Raw genomic sequence first — 19,991 nt, forward strand, 5'->3', positions numbered from 1 at the left:
AAGAAAGAAAGAAAGAAAGAAAGAAAGAAAGAAAGAGAGGAAGTAAGGAAGGAAGGAAGGAAGGAAGGAAGGAAGGAAGGAAGAAAGAAAGAAAGAAAAGAAAAGAAAAAGAAAGATGGAAGAAAGGAAGGAAGGAAAGAAAGAAAGGAAGGAAGGAAGAAAAAAGAATCAAGAAGCCTTTTTAGGACAGAAAACTAAAGGTATACCTCAGCAATCACCTACACAATAGATTAGCAAGGCTACAAGAGATCCAGGTGACAAGTGTCATGAGGTGGGAGAAAAATTCCAAGGGCATTTCAGAGACCTTTGAGGCTAACCTTCATTTGTATCACAGTCTGTAAGCTTAAGAAAGCAGGTAGCAGGAACCAGCAGTTAGCGTAATGGCTATGTCGCTGGGCTCCCATGTAGTTGACCACGGTTCGCATCCTGGACCTGGTGGCTTAAAACTCACACCAGGCACGTGTGCATGCGTGCCCAAGATCCCGAGAGGAGAAAGGAAGAGAAGGGACTGCGGCGTGGCCATCCCCCCTAGGGGGTGATTTCTCGCTTTCTGTCTCTCTGTCTCTCTCTGTCTGGCAAGTGCATGTGCCCTATAGCAAAAACCTCTCCAAAAAAAGGAAAGGAAGGAAGAAAGAAAAAAAGAAGAAAGAAAGCAGGTAGCGTAATGTTTATGTCACTGAACTCCCACATAGTCAACTGCAGTTTGAGTCCTGGACCCAGAGGCTTAAAACTCATGCCAGGCCCATATGCATGGGATTGCAGCATGGCCATCTCCCTGGGAGTGATTTCTTGTTTTCCCTCTCTCTGGAGAATGCATGTGTCCTATAGCAAAAATCTCTCTTTAAAAAGAAAAAGAAAGAAAGAAAGCAGAATAATTTCAGGAGATTAGCCAGACGCAAACTCATAGCTCTGAGCTACATTGGGACTTGGCTGCCACACACCCTCAAAAAGTGTTCTTGTCCCAGGTAAAGCTTGTGATGCTCAGCTTGCCATTAAGCTACTGCTCCTAACTCTACTCCAGAACCTGCAAGCAGCAGACACTGGTGATAGATACAATGTGGTGATTCTACAGGCTCTAGGGATTCAAGAGCTATGGAGGCACAGGGCCTCTTCCAGGATTTCTAAGACTGTTTCAGACAACCTGGTGGACAACCTGGTGGTCTTCACCTCTGTGGAGAGCCTCCATTATGGCAAAGCCAAGTGGAAATGTGAGATTAGAGCTGCTAAAGAGAGTCCCTCCTGGGGCAGAGCCTAGTAGAGCAATGGGAATAAAAATGCCCTTAAGACCCCAGAACTGTGGAGCTATCAAGGCTATCTAAAAGAACTGCATGCATGAGGCTCAACCTGCAGAGAGCTGAAACACAGACTGTGCCCTACAAGGCCAGGCTGACAAGACTGACGCTTTGGGAGCCCAATCCCGTCAGTGTGTGCAGGAGATGGCACATGGAATTTCAAGACTACTTGTCTGCCCTCCTGGATTTTGGTCTGCTCTAGCCTTTGTCCTACTCCTTTCTTCTTATGGAATGGGACTTTCTACCCAGTGCCTGTTTTGACACTGTAGTTTGAAAATTTGTTTTGATTTCATACGTTCATGCTGGAAGGAATTTACTGTGAGTCTCAGATTTGACTTTGGACTTTGGGCTTTGGAATTGGTTCTGGAATGAGTTGAGACTTTTAGACTATGGAGATTATTTAAAACAATTTTTTTTTAGATAAGTACATAAACTTAGGGAGCTAGCAGTGGAATGCTATGCTTTGTGACCTCCAAAATTCATGAATTGATTTTGGGTTGACATCGAAAGGTGAGGCCTTTGGGAGTAATTAAGTGATTATGTTAGGGTCCCTCATCATTAACTCCTGGTGGATGTTTTTTGGTTGTTTTCCAATTTGCTAGAAGATACATGCACTCTCTGGAAAAAAACAGAGAGAGACAGAGAGAAAGAGAATGTGAGAAAGCACCTTCCATGGGTGATGCTCATGCCACAATTCCTTCTTCTCCATTTCTCCCTCCTTTTGCACATTAACCTAGCATGTTTGTCAAGCTGCTGAGTCTGGGACTGAAGCTATTGCATGTTTGTCAAGCTGCTGGGTCTGGGACTGAAGCTATGCAGTTGGCCATGTGGGATGACCACCATGTGACCGGCTGGCAGACTTACAAGGAGAGGAAATAAGAACAGAGGCTTAGATATACACACTCCCTCTGCTCTGGCCCTTGTAATGTGATGCCTTGGAACTGTAAGATCCCCTCCAGAGGTGACCTTGGCCCTTGGAACTTAAAACTATGAACTGATGGGGCTGGCAGGTGGCATGGTAGTTAAGAGTGCTGGACTCCCACATGGCCGACCACGGTTCGAGTTCTGGGCCTGGTGGCTTGCTTTCTTACTCTCTTTCTCTTTCACTCTGTCCCTCTCTGGTCAAATGAAAATAAATAAAGTTAAATGACATAATTATTTAAAAAATAAGAACTATGAACTGAATAAACCTCTATTACCTTAAATCACTCAGATTTGGGTATGTTCAGTTATTAGCAATAGAATGGACTGGGACATGGTGATAATAAGAGTTATGACAAGGTTGTTAGGGAGGCGAAATGAGTGAGACAACCCATGTTAGCTACGGTTAAAGTCTAAAAAGAGCTGAAAGGAGAGCAGCCTCCAGTGCAGGTAGATGAGGCCTCAGGAAAGCCCCCCTGAGTGAAGAACCATTGCCTCCACCCTGGGTACCCAAGGAGGGGATAAAGGGAGAGATTAGCCCCATGGAAAAGCTCACAGTGTGTTTTCCACAGAGGCCCAAGTCTGTGCTTATCTTGCTAAGAAACCCAAGTCAAGAAGATGACCAGTCTAAATTCTTGCACTAGCAGATGTAAAGTCCTGGCTTGGTCCTAAGTCTCAGGTGACATGAGACAGCCCTCCTTGAGATCTCCTGGTCCCATTTCCTCATATAAAGCAGTTGGGTAAGATGATCTCTGAAGACCCCCTTTTTAACCTTAAAACCCTTAGTCTGAGATAAAACCTGAGGTAAGGGGAGCACAAAGTCACGAAATGTCCAGAGGCCGTGTCTTAAAAATGACTGAACACGGTCTTGGCTAGGGCAATAGGAAGTGAGACCCACATGGGTCCTGCCATTGTGAGGAAAACATTCTTTTGGGTGAGACAGGAGTTAAAGAAACGGTTACATAATTGACTGTGAGTCTTTTATGCCAAGTGTTTACTGAGTGCCTGTTTTGTTCCAGACATCTTGCAGGGTTCTGGGATAAATTCCTGGTAATTCTGCCTCCTTTCCATGGAGGCTGACGTGGTCCCTGGCCCCCAGAGCTTATGGTGATAAATGGTTTTAGAAAGGAGACTATAATAGAAGTATCAGGGAGGACCTCTCTGAAGAAGTGACTTTTGGGAACCAGCAGTTAGCGTAATGGCTATGTCGCTGGACTCCCACGTAGTCAACCACGGTTCGCATCCCGGACCTGGTGGCTTAGAACTCACGCCAGGCGCGTGTGCGTGCATGCCCAAGATCCCGAGAGGAGAATGGAGGAGAAGGGATTGCGGCGTGACCATACCCCCTGGGGGGTGATCTCTCACTTTCTCTCTCTCTGTCTCTCTCTGTCTGTCTGGCGAGTGCACACACCCTATAGCAAAAATCTCTCAAAAAAAAAAAAGGAGTGACTTTTAAGCTGAGATCTGAAGGATCTCATCACAACCTTTGAAAGCTCATGTCCAGAGAAGGGAAGTGATTTGGCCGAGGCGAACAAAGACATCCTTATCAAAACTGCCAGTAGAATCTCATGGGATGCTGGACTCTTAAAAGAAAGAGCCAAGAATTGAACCAAATGATCAATGTGAACATTTCCAGCAACGAGACAGACTGCCTCGGCCTCCTGATGCCAACTATGAACAAAACCACATCACTTCTGTGATATTCCTGCCAGAAATGCTTTATCTGAAACTAATCATAAAGCAACAGACAAATGGAAAAACATTTCTGCAAAATATTTGGTTGGTACTCTTGAAAAAAATCAGCATCACAGAATACAAAAGCAGACTGAGAAACAGTTTTGCATTCAGGAAAATGAGAGAGTATCACACAACTATAACTGAGATAACTGGCAAAAGTGGATTATTAACTATTTATTGGACAGTGGTGCTGTGTCTATGTTACATTTCATTGTTACAGCCATCATTGTAATGTGGAGATGTGAGAAATAACCTGGCTCTGGACGTGAAGTGCTTAGGGACAAAAGGGTGTGCTGTTTGCATCTTCCTTTCAAATGGGACAGAATAAATGGAGAGAAAAATCAAATGTGGTAAGATATTAATGATTAGTAAATTTGAGTGAAAGATGCACAGTTCTTTGCATTATTTCAAACTCCCCTGTTAAGAATTTTTTTTTCCAAAATAAAGTTATAAGTAGGTAAATAAAGAGAAGCATTATGTCATCACCTTCCCAGTTTATTGTTTTGTTTTATTTTGTTCGCCAGAGGGTGCATATACTGACTGGCTGCAGAGAGAGAGAGAGAGAGACAAGGAGAACCAGGGTGTGGTCATACCACATTCTCTTCTCTTCCATTTCTCCATCTCCAACACACAAAAGCCCAGCATGTTTCTCAAGCCACTGTGGGCCGGGATTTGAACCATGTGGTGGGCTATGTGGACTCCCTTTACCACTAGGCCACCAGCCCTGCCCACCAACCCAGTCTTGGTAGCTCCACCCCACTTACATCTAAGAATCCCACAGAATAATGCTTCACTGTCTTCTCCCTTATGGGAAAGAGAGTACCTCTTTTGTGTTGGGGACATTGACGATCTTTTTAGCGTGTGCAACATGGCCCACGACGCCCATGTCCAGGGGAAAGACAATCTCCCCCTCAGGCATCACCAGGCAGTCCTCAAAGACAGCATCCTTGCAGACATTGAAGAGACGGGTGGCTAGCTCTGCGATGCCGTTGCGGGTCCTGTACATAAACAGGCTCATGCAGTCTGCCTGCAGGAGGAAGCACAGCTTCTTCATGATGTTGAAGATGCCCTTCTCAGCCTGCAAATTTTCCTGAAAGTCCCGCAGGAGATCAAAGATGATTTCGCTCTCTTCCACGCTGTTCAGTGAGTGGTAGTTGCTGAAGTCCACAGCTGCCTCCTTGGCCCCAAGAAGGTCTGAGATGACCTTGGCCCGATAGCGGAGGTTACAGTACTGCTTGGCAAAGCCAATATTGGAGTCCAGGAACTTCTCCACCTCCTCTGCTGTCACTTCGTTCATGGCTGGGAATCCCACTGGCTACTTTTGTGGAAGGACTGATCCTGAGGCCTACCGAAGGCAATTTTTCAGTGTGTGTCAAAGTTGAGCTTTCTGCTCCAATCTGGACTTCTCTGAGTCTTGTCTGTGAACCACACTGAGTTGACTGCACAGGAGCAGGAGTGAGCTGGAGGGATTAAGTCATTAATATTTCCCAAGAACAAGGATTATGAGGATCAGTGTGTTCCAGATACTGTTGGCCCCAGAAGGGAGGAAGTGAGAGTTCACTTTTCAACCTTCATCTACAGTGGAGATGAGAGATTTCCACACAGAGCAAAAATGGGTTTCAATACCGCTGAAACGGAGGTGGCAAACAAGTGGCACAGGGACCACCCACTACCCGTAGATGTGTTTTCACTGCTCTTTCTTGAACATTTGACATAGAAACCAAACGCTTACGCTCAGGAGATCTGTCTTGGTTCTCTCGGAGAGTCAGACCGAATCACCCTGTCCACATTCCTCCATAGCGGGAATGGCTGGAACTGAGAGTTGCCTGCTGCCAGCCTCTGTCTCTCCCTCCCCCTCACTCCACCCCTCCATGCCCTCTTCCCCAGTGCTTCCCACATGGGCCTTCGGGTTGTGTGGCCAGCTCCCAGCCTGCCTCCCTTGTGTACCTAATGGATCTCGTACCAGTAGGTCTCGATTTCACACACTCTGCACTGAAGTTTTTCTCAGCTTTAGATTTCAGACTCTAATTTGAGCATTCTAAAAGCCCTCATAAAAAGGACACACCTTTGCTTGCTTACCTTTTATTACAGAAGTAATAATATTCACTGTAGAAAACACACAAAAGACGATTAAAATCACCCCAATCTGCTACTCAGAGATAACCTCAGGTGAATATTTTAGTTTCTGTCCTTTCCATGGATGCTTGACTTTAACGCTCTGTTTCCCTGCTCCCATTTGATCTTTCTCTTGGCGCTTCCATGTACTTTTTGTGGCTCCAGCTTGTACCCTTTGGTCCTTTAGAAATGCACAGAGTGGTCCAGATGCTATCAATTCTAGAGTCGCTGGAAATACCAGAATCCTCACTGAAGGGCCCCTCACCCCTGCACACCAGGGAGGTGGACCAGAGTATTTTTCCCTCTGGGTAAAACGTCCTTTAGCCTCCGTGACTGCATCTACCAGAGCCTGGCATCCCTGCCTTGTAAACATTGTGGCACGCGTGATTGTAGACCGTTGCTGGCACTTCGAACTTTGTAATAAACTTTGAAGCAGAGTAGATTACTTCCTTTATTGTACAGTGTAATAAACTCTTAGGGCACTGCACCCATGCTGTACTGTGGACAGAGGGGTTCCGTGTTGGGGCCCATGAAGCAACTTGAACTTCTTCAAACGCTTTCCCCATTGCAAACCTGAGCCCTCTGCCCGAATGTTCCTTCCCAGCTCTCCGCCCCTGCTGTCTCCTTCTCAGCTTCGAGGGCCCAGGTCACACTGGTCATCTCTGGTTATCTCAAGCTGGTAGGCCCCAGCTGTTCCCTTCCCAGTTCTGCTGCTCATACCACCCTATTTATTTTCTTTATTACATTTACCAGGAAGAATCCTGTTTGCTTTTTGTTTATTCATCCCTTTGTCTTTGTTCCTCACTGCATCGCGAACTTTGTAAGAGTAGGGACCTGTCAGGGTTGATTCTCTAGGCCTTGCCAGGCTGCCTGACATGTCCTGGGTGATCAGGATTTTGTTTTATTTTATTTAAAATGGTATGTCTCTTATGTACATGATTAAAATGTAGAAAACCCAAGGAGACACAAAGAAGAAAATTAAAATCCAACATGATCCCAGATACTACCATTGCCAATATTTTTTTGTATATTTTAAAATCTTTTCCTGGAGAATACACTCACATACACACATACAAACATATATATTACATATATATAATACATATATATTATATACCCTCCCAAATGTAGAACCAGGTTATAAGATGCTTTTTTCCACTTTTCAAAATATCATGAACACCTTTCAAAGCTCTTTCCATTCACTCTAACTACTGTGGAGCATTGCACCGTGTGGATTTACCATGATACCCACCTCTACAGAAGGGTTTCTCCTCCTTGACACTATTGACCTTTTGGGACCCAGTAATTCTCTGTTACGGGAGGCTGTCCTGTGCATTATGGGATGTTTTCTCTGGCCTGTACTCATAGAGACCAGTAGCAAACCCCTGAAGTTGTGACAACCAAAAATATTTCTAGACATTCCCAAATGTCTCTGCAAGGCAAAATCACCCTAATTCATGTAGGTTGTTTCTAATTTTCTAATATTGTGAATAATATCATGAATATCCTTATATTTCACAGTAAAAGTACCTAGAAGTTAAATCCCAGGCTCAAAGTGTTTGCAGGTGCTGTCAAGGGTTTTGAAAATATAATGCTAATTTTATCCCTAAAGCAGTACTACAGAGAAAGAGCGTCTGTCCTCAGGGCCTCCCCACCCCTCAAGAATATCCTGTTGCCTATTTGGTTAAGTAATTTTTCTTATCCCTGATATTAGTAACTCTCCAGAATTTGACCCCAATACTTCTTACTTTGTTTTCCACAATTTTTTTCTTACATATATCCTAAGCTCTACCCTAATGTTTTTCATTCTTTTTTTTTTCTTATTTTTTCCATGAGCAAGAGAGACAGAAAGAGAGAGGGATGGTGAGAGAGAGACAGAGAAAGAGAGAGAGAGAGAAAGAGACAGACCTCTCAGCAGGGTCTACATGCCGTGACCTACTCCCAACCTTTAGTCAACCCTAGATCGTGGGCAAGCATATGCCCAGCATACCCAGGAAGGTCTCTGGACTCGAAGCAGGAATCTTCCCACACGGAACTGCCTCACAGAGCACTGCTTTACCACTGTGCCATCGTCGGACCCTCTTTTTGGTTCTTGGATCTTTATTCTTGCTATGCCTCCTACCTGTCTTTTACCACACAGCCCAAACACCATTGCCTCCATGGCTTCTTCTCTGATGCGCCAGTGAGATGCTTCCAACTTGGGATTGCCAAACTCCTGGTTTCCTTTCCATCTAATGGGAGTTTCTACAGTCTAGGTTGTGTGATTGTGTACATCTGTACTTTCATCAAAATCAAGCTCCTTGAGTCTCAGAGTGAAAATGTAGCCTTTTAAAAATCTCCCAGAGAACCTAGTCTAGGTCCTTTAGGACCTATGTGCACAAGGCTTAGTTCTGGGTAAGAAGATAAGCAACTGCTTTGTTGGAAAATCTACTTTTACCTTGTGTTTTGATATGCCAGAATATGGAAGGCAAGTGTGTTGAACATCATCTGTCCTAATTACTGGGTAGGTACAAAAGAGCTGGTGTTTGCCGTGGGCTGCCTAACTCACCCATGGAATGGGCCTGGTTTCAGATGTCCGGGGAGAAACCGGACTCTGAAGCTCCTTTCCTTGGGAACAGGGACTATCAATTGAGTTAGAAAAGATGTTTCTTGTAAACCAGCTTTTAAAAGAACACGTATCGCTAGAAAGAGGAATACAGGCTTATAGGCCCAACAATGCCCAAGCTATGACTTCCAAATAGTCTATCTTTTTTAAAGGCTTTGGTTTCTCTATCAACAAAACAAAGGAGTTGAGTAATTTATTTCTAACACTCCCAGTTCCACGATTCCAGGCAGACTCTAGGAATAGCTGATCTCTCCACTCCCAACCCACAAGACTTGGTAAAGTTCTCCTGGAATAATGCCTAGTGTATTTATTTAGAATGGTCTCTACTCCAAGATCCAAATTTCACACAAACTGAAACGTTTGGAAAGTTAGGTAACTCAAACTGCAGGCGATTTTAAAAATATTTTAAAAATCAGTCTAATTCATATAACAGAAAACCCACTGTTTTAAAGCACACAATTCAATGATTTTTAAGCACATTTGATATGCTCTGCAATCACCATTACAATTTCAGAAAATTTCCACCAATTCCAAAATAAACCTCATACCTCTGGCAGTCAGCCCCAGCACCCCTGTCACCCAGTCCCCTGGTAATCACTGATCTTTCTCTATGGGCTCTCCATGGTCAACCATGCCTTGAGTCCCAGACCTGGTGGCTTGCTTTCTTGCTTTCCTTCTCTCTCTGGTCAAAATTTAAAATAAATAAATAATAAATAAATAAATCTAAAAAAAAAAAAAAAAGAAGAAGAAGATAGTTCCTAAAGTGCTTAAAACCTGGAATTTGAGAGCTAAACTGGGAGAGAGCCTGTCATTTGCTTTCTGTGTAAATTATTTAGTTTCTCCTGGACCTCACTTCACTTAGCTATAAAACTGTAATTATTCCACATGGCCATTATAGAGATTAAATGAGATAACGTAGTACATAATGCAAAGCTATGTACTTGGCGAATATTAAGTCGAACCCTCTAAAACTACTAATGACTCTTTTTAGCCTACAAGAATGGTCATTTGGGGACCAGCAGTTAGCATAATGGCTATGTCGCTGGACTCCCATGTAGTCAACTGCGGTTCGAGTCCCGGACCCGGTGGCTTACACTCACACCGGGTACATGTGCGTGCATGCCCAAGATCCCGAGAGGAGAATGGAGGAGAAGGGATTGCGATGTGGCCATCCCCCCTGGGGGGTGATTTCTCACTTTCTGTCTCTCTGTCTCTCTCTGTCTGTCTGGCGAGTGCACGCACCCTATAGCAAAAACCTCTCCAAAAAAAAAAAAAGAATGGTTGTTTCAATGGAATAGTAGGTAGTCAGTTATTATTAGATTATTAGTTATTGTAACCATCAAAGATGAACTGGATTACCTTATAGGTAGTGAGCACCCTGTCATTCAAAGTATGTAAGTGGAGGACATGTCAAAGAGGATTCAAACACTTCTATAGGAAGACAGATATGGGGCTAGCAAATCATGAACAAGGCTATAGTGACATTCCTAGAGGATGAGGAACTGGTCCAGGCTGGGTTTGGAGAAATGGGGAGAAATGAGTGGGTTGAGAAGCAGGAGGTGGAATGTGGACGGCATGGGCTGCCTAGGAGAGAGTAGGAGTTAACAGTGACACACCTCGATAATCTATGCCACTGAACTCCCAGAGGAAGCTTGACTGAGTCTCCCCCTTCAGGACACAGCACTGGCGTTCAGTGTTGACTTAGCCTCCATTTCCTGATGGAAGGCCTTCTCCTAGCTTGCCAAGCCCTCCCTCCTCTGAAGCCTGACGGGAAGACATTTTCCCTTGTCCTCCAGCCAGCTCTCAGAACTGCCGGAACAGCCATGCGGGTCCCCACCCTCGTTTCATACTTACTTTGGCTGGCTCCCACACTTCGTTTGTTTTTACCCTTGACCTAGAGTTGATATCAGCTCCTAATTGTGTGGCCTCCTATTGAGTTAGTGACTTTCTTCAGCTAGATGGGTTTCCTGTTGGGTCTATGTCCTTGGACTTGGCCAGTCTGTGAAGTTCTCTGGTTTTACTTTGAAGGCTCAGCCTAGGCTGATGGATGAGCCATGGAAGAGCCGTGGAAAGTTTGTCTATGTGTGCTTTTTAACCAATTGGGCATTTTCTTTTCTTTCTTTCTTTCTTTCTTTCTTTCTTTCTTTCTTTCTTTCTTTCTTTTTTTCTGATGACAGTGCTCTTTTTACTTGAAACAAGGACAAAAGATAGACAGTCAGGATCAGCATCCTGGGGGAAAGAAACCGTCTTCTCGTGGTTGGCTAGGCAGGCCTAACTGCACGTGGTCTCCATGAGTTCTTTAAAGCCATCGTGGCTGCGTCCACACACACCTGCTGCAGGGCTCTGTGACAAGAGGTCTGGCCACGACTGCAGCTGTTCCGGCCTCACTGGACATCGTCGTCATCAAAGAGGCCTTCGAACTCATTGACAAAGTCCATGTGAACTGCCTTTCATTGACGGCCAACTCCATCAGGAGCCTGGTGCTGCCTCCCGCCTCGTCTAGGTCCATGTAGGGCCTGATACCCTTGGGGAACATCTAGTCCACGGCCGGCTTCATCTTGGGTCTGTGGAGTGCTCATCCGATCAGGCATTTTCTAAAGCTCAGACTCTAGAAAAGATCTGGAACTCAAAAAAAGGTGAAAAATGTGGGTAATCCTAAAGTCAGGTATGATAAGGCTTAGGGCTGGCAGGTGGCATGGAGCTTAGGGTGGCTGAATCCCACATGGCCTACTCTACCGTTTGAGTCCTGGACCTGGCAGCTTGAAAATCATGCCAGGTACATGTGTGTGCATGCCCAAAATCCTGAGAGGAGAATGAAGGAGGAGAGACTATAGCATAACCATCCCCCTCTGGGGGGGGTATGATCTCTCACTTTCCTTCTCCTTTTCTCTCCCTATACAAAAAAACTGAAAAGGAAAAATCCTGAGAGGAGAATGGAGGAGGAGAGACTATAGCACAACCATCCCTCTCCGGGGGGTGGGGGGGTGATCTCTCACTTTCCTTCTCCTTTTCTCTCCCTATACAAAAAAACTGAAAAGGAAAAGAAAAAAGGATAAAGTCTAATACATGCTTTTAGACAATAGGGTTGAAAGGCAGTAGGTGGGCGACACTCAGGCACTGAAATCAGAGAGAAGTGAGTTTGAATCCTATCTCTGCAATCTACAAACTTTGAGTCTTGGGTAAACCACTTAATTTCAACATTCTTACTTGCAAATTGGTTGTAACAATACTTATTTTACAGAACTGTTATGAGGGTTAGAGACAGTGTATGTATTGAACCTGATTGACAGCTGGCTTGTAATAAATGTAGCCGTTAATAATAATAATGTAAGCTAGGTATGAGCAGGGACAATCAGGAGAAAGCATAAGAAATACATATATGTCTATTTTCCTACTCTTTTTAAAACCCAAAACTTACATTATTTTCTCTTTATAAAGTAGTGTGTCTGGCCCAGTTACGGTGGCACAAGCAGGAGGGCATTGCTTCATGGTGGCTGGGAGCTACATGGGAGGCCCAGGTTTGGCTCCCCAGTCCATCATAGGCAGGCTGGGTACATCTGTGGTCATGGCTGACTGGGAGGCTGGGGTAGAGTTATCCAGATATGGCAAGCCCCTGTCCAGGATGCCAGTCTCTCTCTGCCTCGTGCACTCTCTCTGTCCCACTAAAAGAAAAATAAAAGTAATACATCTGTGTTATAGACAATTTTAAAAATATAGGTAAACTGGGACCAGCAGTTGGTGTGATGACTATGTCACTGGACTCTCGTGTAGTTGACCATGGTTCGAGTCTCGGACTCAGGGGCTTAAAATCACGCTGGGCACGTATGCATGCGTGCCCAAGATCCCAAGAGGAAATTGGAGGAGAGGGGATTCCGGCATGGCCAACCCCCTGGGTGGGGTGATTTCTCACTTTCTGTCTCTCTGTCTCTCCCTGACTTTCTGGCAAGTGCATGCACCTTATAGTAAAAACTTATTAAAAAAAATATATATATGTAAACAAAAACAACAAAAGAAACATTTTAACATATATTCTTTTTCAATCATATAAATAGAATTTTAAAAACAAAACTATGTTTGTGCAGCACATATTTTGTTTCCCAACATACATACTGCTCTATTGAATATCTTTTCATTAGGGTTTGTCGTTTGTTTAAGAGAGCAATTTTACTGTAGGGTGTGTGAGCTTGCCAGAGAGACACAGAGAGATAGAAAGTGACAATCACCTCCCCAGGGGGGGTGGCCACACCACAATCCCTTCTCTTCATTCTCCTCTTGGGATTTTGGGCACACATGCACACACACCCGGAGTGAGTTTTAAGCCACTGGGCCCGGGACTCAAACCAAGGTCGACTATGTGGGAGTCCAGTGATGTAACCATTATACCATCTCCTGGTCTCAGGGTTGCTTTTTTTTTTTTTTAAGTTTATTTATTTATTTCCTTTACGTGGCAGAGAGAAAGACAAGCACCGTGGCAGGGTCTTCATGCCATGATTCTCCCCTAGCCTGCAGCCAGTTGGGATCATGGGCACCCTGATGTGTTGCGGCAGACCTGGAACGCAAACTTAGAGCCCTCCCGCATGTCTCCGGAACTTCTCAGCAGTGCCCCTGCTGCCTACACCACCACAGCAGGGCCTACTAAGTGATTTTTAATGACCTCATAGACTTCCTTTGGATGGCTATACCATAATATATTTGACATATTTCCAACTGTTAGTTATTTAAGCAGTTTCTAATTGTTTTGTGTTTTTATGTATGTTTGTATACTTGATCTTTGTAAAACTGCTTAATTATTTTCTTTTGTTGTTGTTGTTGTTATAGGGCATTTGCTCTCAACAGAGAGAGATGGGGGTTGGAGGTGAGAAATCATCCCCCAGAGGGATGGCCACACAGCAATCCCCTCTCCTCCACCCTCCTCTCAAGATTGTGGGCACACAGGTGTACATCCCTGGTATGATTTTCAAACTGCCATGTCCAGACTTGAACCGTGCAGTCGAATATGTGGGATCCAGCACCTGAAACTCCATGGCACCTGCTGGCCCCTATTTCTTGTCATTTTAATTCAAACCATGACCAGAGAGATAGAACAAAGTCACTACTAACACATTAAGATTTCTGAATAGCCAGAAGTCTGCTTAATTAAAGGAATGGGAAAGTCAATATTTTTAGGCAAAGATCAGATTTTGAGTGATAATCTCCCACAGCTCCCAGCCCATGTCTCTGAAAGACTGGCTCTGGGATGCTGGGCCTTGTGCTTGCAGGGAAATGTCAAATAACAGATTACTTTCTGTACCTAAATATTTGTAACAGGAGTGGTTTGTGCTCCTTCTCTCAGGTTCTAAGAGTCATGTTTCTTTTCTTTCTCCAAATCAAATGTTCTATGCTCCAAGCCCCCATCCCACAGTGCTGGCAGAACATTCGATCCAGATCCTTGCTGTAGCCGATGCCCCACCCCAGGGTCATGTGAAGGCCTTTTGGTCTAACTTGACCCAGTCCTGAGAAAGCCCTTTGGCCTTTAGTGCCTTTGCTGCCACAAAGATGTCCCTCGTTCAAGCCAGCATGCAAGGCCAACAAGTCCTGCTCTTACAGCTAGGACTTCCTATCTCCAGGCTCCAGACAGCCTGGGGCACTCACAGCCACCCATGGAGGAAGTTCTCCAGGGTGGGGAGATGCCCAGGTCCTTTTCACTCGAGGATGCTGCAAAGCCCAGTCCTGTCCCAATCTTGGGGGAGACAACCTCCTTTCTCCCTGACTACTTGCCCTCCATACTTTCCTTAATATATGCCAGAGTGTACAAGCCCATGCCAAAGGGCCCTTGCGCACCAGAGAGAGCATGGTCTCAATGAGGCCTCGTCACCCTGCAGTCCCCCTTCCTCCATTCCCTCATCTCATCAGGATCCAGGGCACATTTGAGCACAAATTTGGTATGTCTTTCTGTTTGTTTTTAGAGAGATTTCTTGCTGTAGGGCACATGTACATACCAAAAAAACAGAGAGAAAGACAGAGAGACAGAAAGCAAAAAATCAGCCCCTGGGGGAATGGCTATGCTGCAATCCCTTCTCCATTCTCCTCTCTGAATTTTGGGCATGAACACACACGCACCCAGCACGAGTTTTAACCACTGAGTCCAGGGCTTGAACTGCGATTGACTATGTGGGAGTCCAGTGACATAACCATTACAACATCTCTGGTCCTGCTTGGTGTGTTTTTTTTTTTTTTTTTCAAGTCGTTGGGGCCTGGATTCAAGCCATGGTTGGTCATATGGGATCTGGCTCTCTCCACCCAGCCCTTGCCCTCCCTTCTTTCCTCCCAGAATAGTTCAGCCTAACTTCCCTTAAAGCCCTGAAGTGGGAATAGTTGCTTTTCTGAGCCTAAGGATGATCACTTTCTGCCCTCCATTTGTGGCTCTGAGAGGCAAGTGATCACAAAAGGTCAAGTTCCTTTAAGGCTTAGGGGAGGGGGGCAGGGGAAAAATACCTATAAACATCCAAAGCACTTTTTCATAATATTAAAATACTGGAAGTAACAGAAATGCCCATCAATGCTTAAATAAATAACAATACATCTAAACAACAGGAATACTATGTACCTGCTGAGGCCAAAGATGACCACAACAGAACTTCCCATCCTATAGGTTTTCCTTACAATGTAACTTCCCACACTTCTCCCATTGAGACTCGAGGTCTATTACCGTCCCCTAGAAACTGCATAGGCTTTTATAACGTTCAACCAACAGCCTGCAATAGAGGCGAGGCTGAGTGACTTTGAGGCTAGGTCAGAACAGGCTGAGGGGCTATTTAGTGACCCTCTTACTTGCTGGGACATGGGCTCTGGAGGCCTCCAGCTGACATTTTATCAGGAACTGCTCTGGAGCTGCCATGTGTGTGGAAGCCCAAAGCAGCCCATAGAGATACCCACGAGAGACCCCGGAATGACGTGAAGGACAAGAGCTGTCCAGAAAGTCTCCCACTGTTTCTGCCCCCATTCTGCCCCACCTTACACGATCTTGGTTTAACTGCAGCTCTATGAGAGACCCCAAGCCAGAACCTCCCAGGCGAGCCATTTCCAAATTCCTGATTACAGAAACTGAGAAAAACCAAAATGATTATGGTCATTCTAAACCACCCTATTTCAGAGTGATTTACTCTGTTACAGATGCAAGAAAGCAGCTTTCAGGGCAATGATAGGGAACAATCTTCAAGGAATACTTTTTCTTTTCTATTAAAAAGATCTTTTTTCTTTCTGTCAAGGTCACTCGCCCTCTGGCAATTAAAAATAAAGGAGAATATCACTATTAAAAAATCTTTTTTCTTTCATCTTAATAGAGTGTGCACATGCAAAAGAGAGGGAGGGGGAGAGAGATGAGCATCTTCCACAGGTCCTTTTGCCTGTTAGATCATGGACACGTGTGCATATGCCCAATGTGTTTCAGGTTCACCAGAGTTGGGGTTGCAACTACGGCCACGGCGTGAGGTTGGCTTTTCTTCAGCAGCACGTTACTGGTGTGTCATGGAGCCATCTCAATATTACCTTTTTAAAGTTCAGAATAAGATATATTACATGCCCCTCTTGTTTCCTATATATAGACAGAGTTTTATATATGCATATTTGTTTTATGGAGAGAGACAGACGGTTTTGTATATGTGTATTTAATATATGCACAGACGAGTAGTTTGCCAACACTAGGTTTGCTGAGAATCTCCTGGGGGCCTTTAAAGATGTATCAGTGCTGGGACCAGCATAATGGTTACTTTGCTGGACTCTCACATAGTCAACTGTGGTTCGAGTCCTGGACCCAGTGATTTAAAATTCATGCCGGGTGCCTAGCGCGCATGGCCAAAATCCAGAGAGGAGTATGGAGGAGAAGGGATTATGACGTGGCCATCTCCCCTGGGGAGTGGGTTCTGTCTGTCAGTCTGTCTCTCTGGTGAGGGCACATGCCCTATAGCAAAAATCTCTTTTAAAAAATTATATCAGGGGACCGGCAAGTGGTGTGGTGGTTGAGGGCAATAGACTCCCACATGGCCAACCATGGTTTGAGTCCCGAACCTGGAAGCTTGCTTTCTCACTTTCCCTCTCTCTCTGTCCATCTGTGGTTAAATTAAATTTAAATAAATAAAGTTAAAAAATTCTTTGAAAAATATATCAGTGCCTGAGCTCACACTACACCAATTAAACATATTAGCTAGGAATAGAATTCAAAAATTGTTATCTTTGAAAAGTTCCTGAAGAGATGTTAACGTGCAGCCAGAAATGCCAGTATGGCATAAGTCCAGAAGGCAACACAGGAAACCTTGCTGTGTACACTGGGGTAAGAATAAATAGGATGTGAAGATATACCTTTCATTGTAAACTCTTCCACCTTTTGAAGTTGTTTACTTCCTGTTAACCTACTTTCAAGAACAATCAATTTAGGGATTAGGACCACAGAAGACCTTCTGCCCCAGACTTCACCCTCCTCCCCCCAGATCTAGCTAGGAGCCAGCTCAGAACACCCTATGTATTCTGTCTCTTTCATCTCTCTCTCAATTTTTAATTTTTTTAATTAAAAAAATTTTGTTAAACTTCTTAGATCTCTGCCGTCTTTTTGTCTTGCTAATTCTTATCTTTCACCCTGTCCCCATAGGACAAGCCAATCAGCAGCTATCTATATCTGAGTTCTGAATGGGCCCCATTCATGGAGGAGAAGGGATTGCGGCCTTGCCATCCCCCCTGGGGGGTGATTTCTCGCTTTCTGTCTCTCTGTCTCTCTCTTGTCTTTCTGGCCAGCGCATGCGCCCTACAGCAAAAACCTCTCCAAAAATAAAAAGACATGGAAAACAACTGTGGATACCAAAGACAGTGAGTGAGGGAAACTGGCAGAGGGTGAGAGGTAGGGAATCAAGAGGGGACAAAAAAGTATAATGCCAGGGACCAGCCTCGGCGGGGGTGGGTTGGCTCGACGGAGGCGGCGCTGGAAGGAAAGGAAGACTAAGGTCTCGGTGCCTTTTCATGCACGTCCTCAGCCGGACACTCCCAGAGATCGCTCTCTGAGGAGTGACAACTGTTAGGAATCATTGTGCCTTTTTATTGAAAATGTGATACATGCAAGTAAATGGGAGAGGTGCTATGTGTACTAATCATCAATTCATAAAGTTTTAACAATAGAAACCATTCAGGGTTTGATTAAGGGCAGGTCTATTAATCATCGATACAGTTCAACAATTGTTTGATTGATGAAAGCAGATTCCTGGTAACTTCAAGCAGTGCGGTTTCAGGAAACAATTCCAGCAAGCAGAGTTAACTAGCAACCGATGTTCAGCAGCAGCCATCTTATGATTACTAAAAGAAAATCTCAAGCATAGATATTAGTTCTTATGGATTTTCATAAAGAATGATACTTATATAATTCTATAGGGATTTAAAACTTAAGGAATCTTAATATATTTACCTATCCTGAAGGGATGGAGTTAGTGTTCACTTGATGAGGGCGGGGATACAGCCTTTTCAACTGGTGGTGAAGTGATTAATAAGTTAATGAAAAACTTTAAAATGGGTTTATGGTGTTGTGGATACACTTGTGTAGCCTATGGCACCACTGTTCTGTATTTTGTTAGAACATTAGTTACCATGGGACGAGAGCGTCCTGGGCCAGTTTCAGCCTAGTCCTATTGTACGTGAAAAGATTATTTATATTAAATGTGTCTTGAAGGGCCTTCCAAAGATCAGGAAGAACTTTAGCACACCCTTTATTGTGCCCAATGAAGCACTGTGATTAACAGTAAGTGGTCAGGGTAAAGGGGAGCAGTTGGGGGAAGCAGTTGGGGGACTTTTCGGGAAATCCTACCACACACTCAAAATGTATGAGGGAGCTATGTAATTCTTTTATAGTAGTATATCGGGGAGTCAGAGGGGGGGTCATTTCCCAGCAAGGCTATCACAGTCCCGGAGCAAATAGCAGGCGGCCTTGCCAACATGCTAAGTTACCCAAGCTTGTTCCAAGGTCGGGGGGGTGTACAGTCGTGGCCTTGCCAACTCACTGAACCGACCGGAAGCGATGCTCAAAGGTCAAGGGGCTCAAATGGGTCCTGGAGCCCCACCGGGTTGGACTCCTCCAGTATAATATATAAGAAGTAGAGAATTATTGATGATAACATGTATAGTAATATCCTTGATTGAGCCAATATACAATGTATTCTGGATGGAAAATCTCATTTTGTACACTGTATTGATGTACAGTGAATGAATGTAAATAAATAAAACAATCAAGTTAAATTTTAAAAAAGGGTAAAAAATTAAGAGTCAAGAAAATGAATCCCAAATGGCACATTGAGAATAGCCTATTAGATAGTGGGAATCAGTTCAGGGTCCAGTAGGACCTCAGAGCAGTGATCTGTCCAACCCGGGAGGAAAAAGTGTCAGGAAGTGCTGACAAGAAGCCTGACATGGTCCCTCACCTGAAATGCCTTCATTGGCCCATGGTGGCCCCAGCTCGAACGTTAGTCACTCTGGATGGGCTTTAGGGACAGAGCCACGGCTGATGGCTAAAGTATGTGGCACTCAGGCTGCCAGCCATCTCCACAAGACCTGAGACGAACAGGAGGGAAAATGCCCAGGCTCAGACAGAAAGGGTAATGAGATGGACAATACATGCTGAGAGACTGGGTTACTGACCTGCTGTTATCACAGAAAAACAGATTATTAGCCAGCTCTCTGCTAGCAGGGATTGTTTATCTGTTTCCTCCCTCAGATTCCAGCTGCAGAACATTAGAGAGCCAGTGAAGGCCAGGGAGGTGGGGTGGACCAAAGTCAGCTCTGCAGTCCTCAGGGATGTGTGTGATGTGCAGGGAGCCGGGCAAACCATCCGAGGGTGGCCTGGGGTGCTCACCTGGGAGGGAGAGGGGCACCTGAGGCTGGTCTGAAGCTTTCCTCTAGCACCTTCCTCTGGGGTGGGGGAGTGGGGGGGTTACCGCTGCGTGTTCCTCAGTTTCGGCATCTGAGAGCTCCTACTTGGAAAGCCACTTCCGTTCCACCTCAGAATTCACTACTTGTGGCTTCAAGACCTTGCTAAAGTAACAATACTCAGAATTTGCTCTCTGTAATACGGATTAACATGTATGCATTACAAAGGGAGAAAATGATAGCCATTATTAAAGTTGACCAGACTACCTGCAAGGACAGAAGTGGATTCTTACATCTGAACAGGACAGTAAGTGTGGTCATTAAGAATGGGCTCTGCGGTCAGAGACCACTGGGATCAGTACTAACTGTGGGCTCTCACCTGCCATCCTTAAGTCTCATTTCCTCACCCATAAAAGAACCACACAGCACCAACGGTAAAGCTG

The 19,991-nt window shown here is 44.7% G+C and overlaps 1 protein-coding gene and 1 pseudogene across 1 annotated transcript in view; both read right to left on the reverse strand.

Annotated features, from left to right (window-relative positions):
- The window catches only part of PDE6A (phosphodiesterase 6A), an 81,368-nt gene extending 76,121 nt beyond the window's left edge, over nt 1–5,247 (reverse strand). The window contains exon 1 of the mRNA XM_006150879.3: nt 4,774–5,247. Coding sequence (XP_006150941.1) covers nt 4,774–5,247 — 474 coding nt within the window. The remainder of the gene's footprint in view (nt 1–4,773) is intronic.
- A 5,807-nt stretch (nt 5,248–11,054) lies between these two features.
- On the reverse strand, nt 11,055–11,227 carry LOC102490465 (COP9 signalosome complex subunit 9 pseudogene; annotated as a pseudogene).
- Between the last annotated feature and the right edge of the window lie 8,764 nt (nt 11,228–19,991).

Source organism: Tupaia chinensis, unplaced genomic scaffold (genome assembly GCF_000334495.1).
Source record: "Tupaia chinensis unplaced genomic scaffold, TupChi_1.0 Scaffold000303_1, whole genome shotgun sequence".
In the NCBI taxonomy this organism is placed as follows: domain Eukaryota; kingdom Metazoa; phylum Chordata; class Mammalia; order Scandentia; family Tupaiidae; genus Tupaia; species Tupaia belangeri.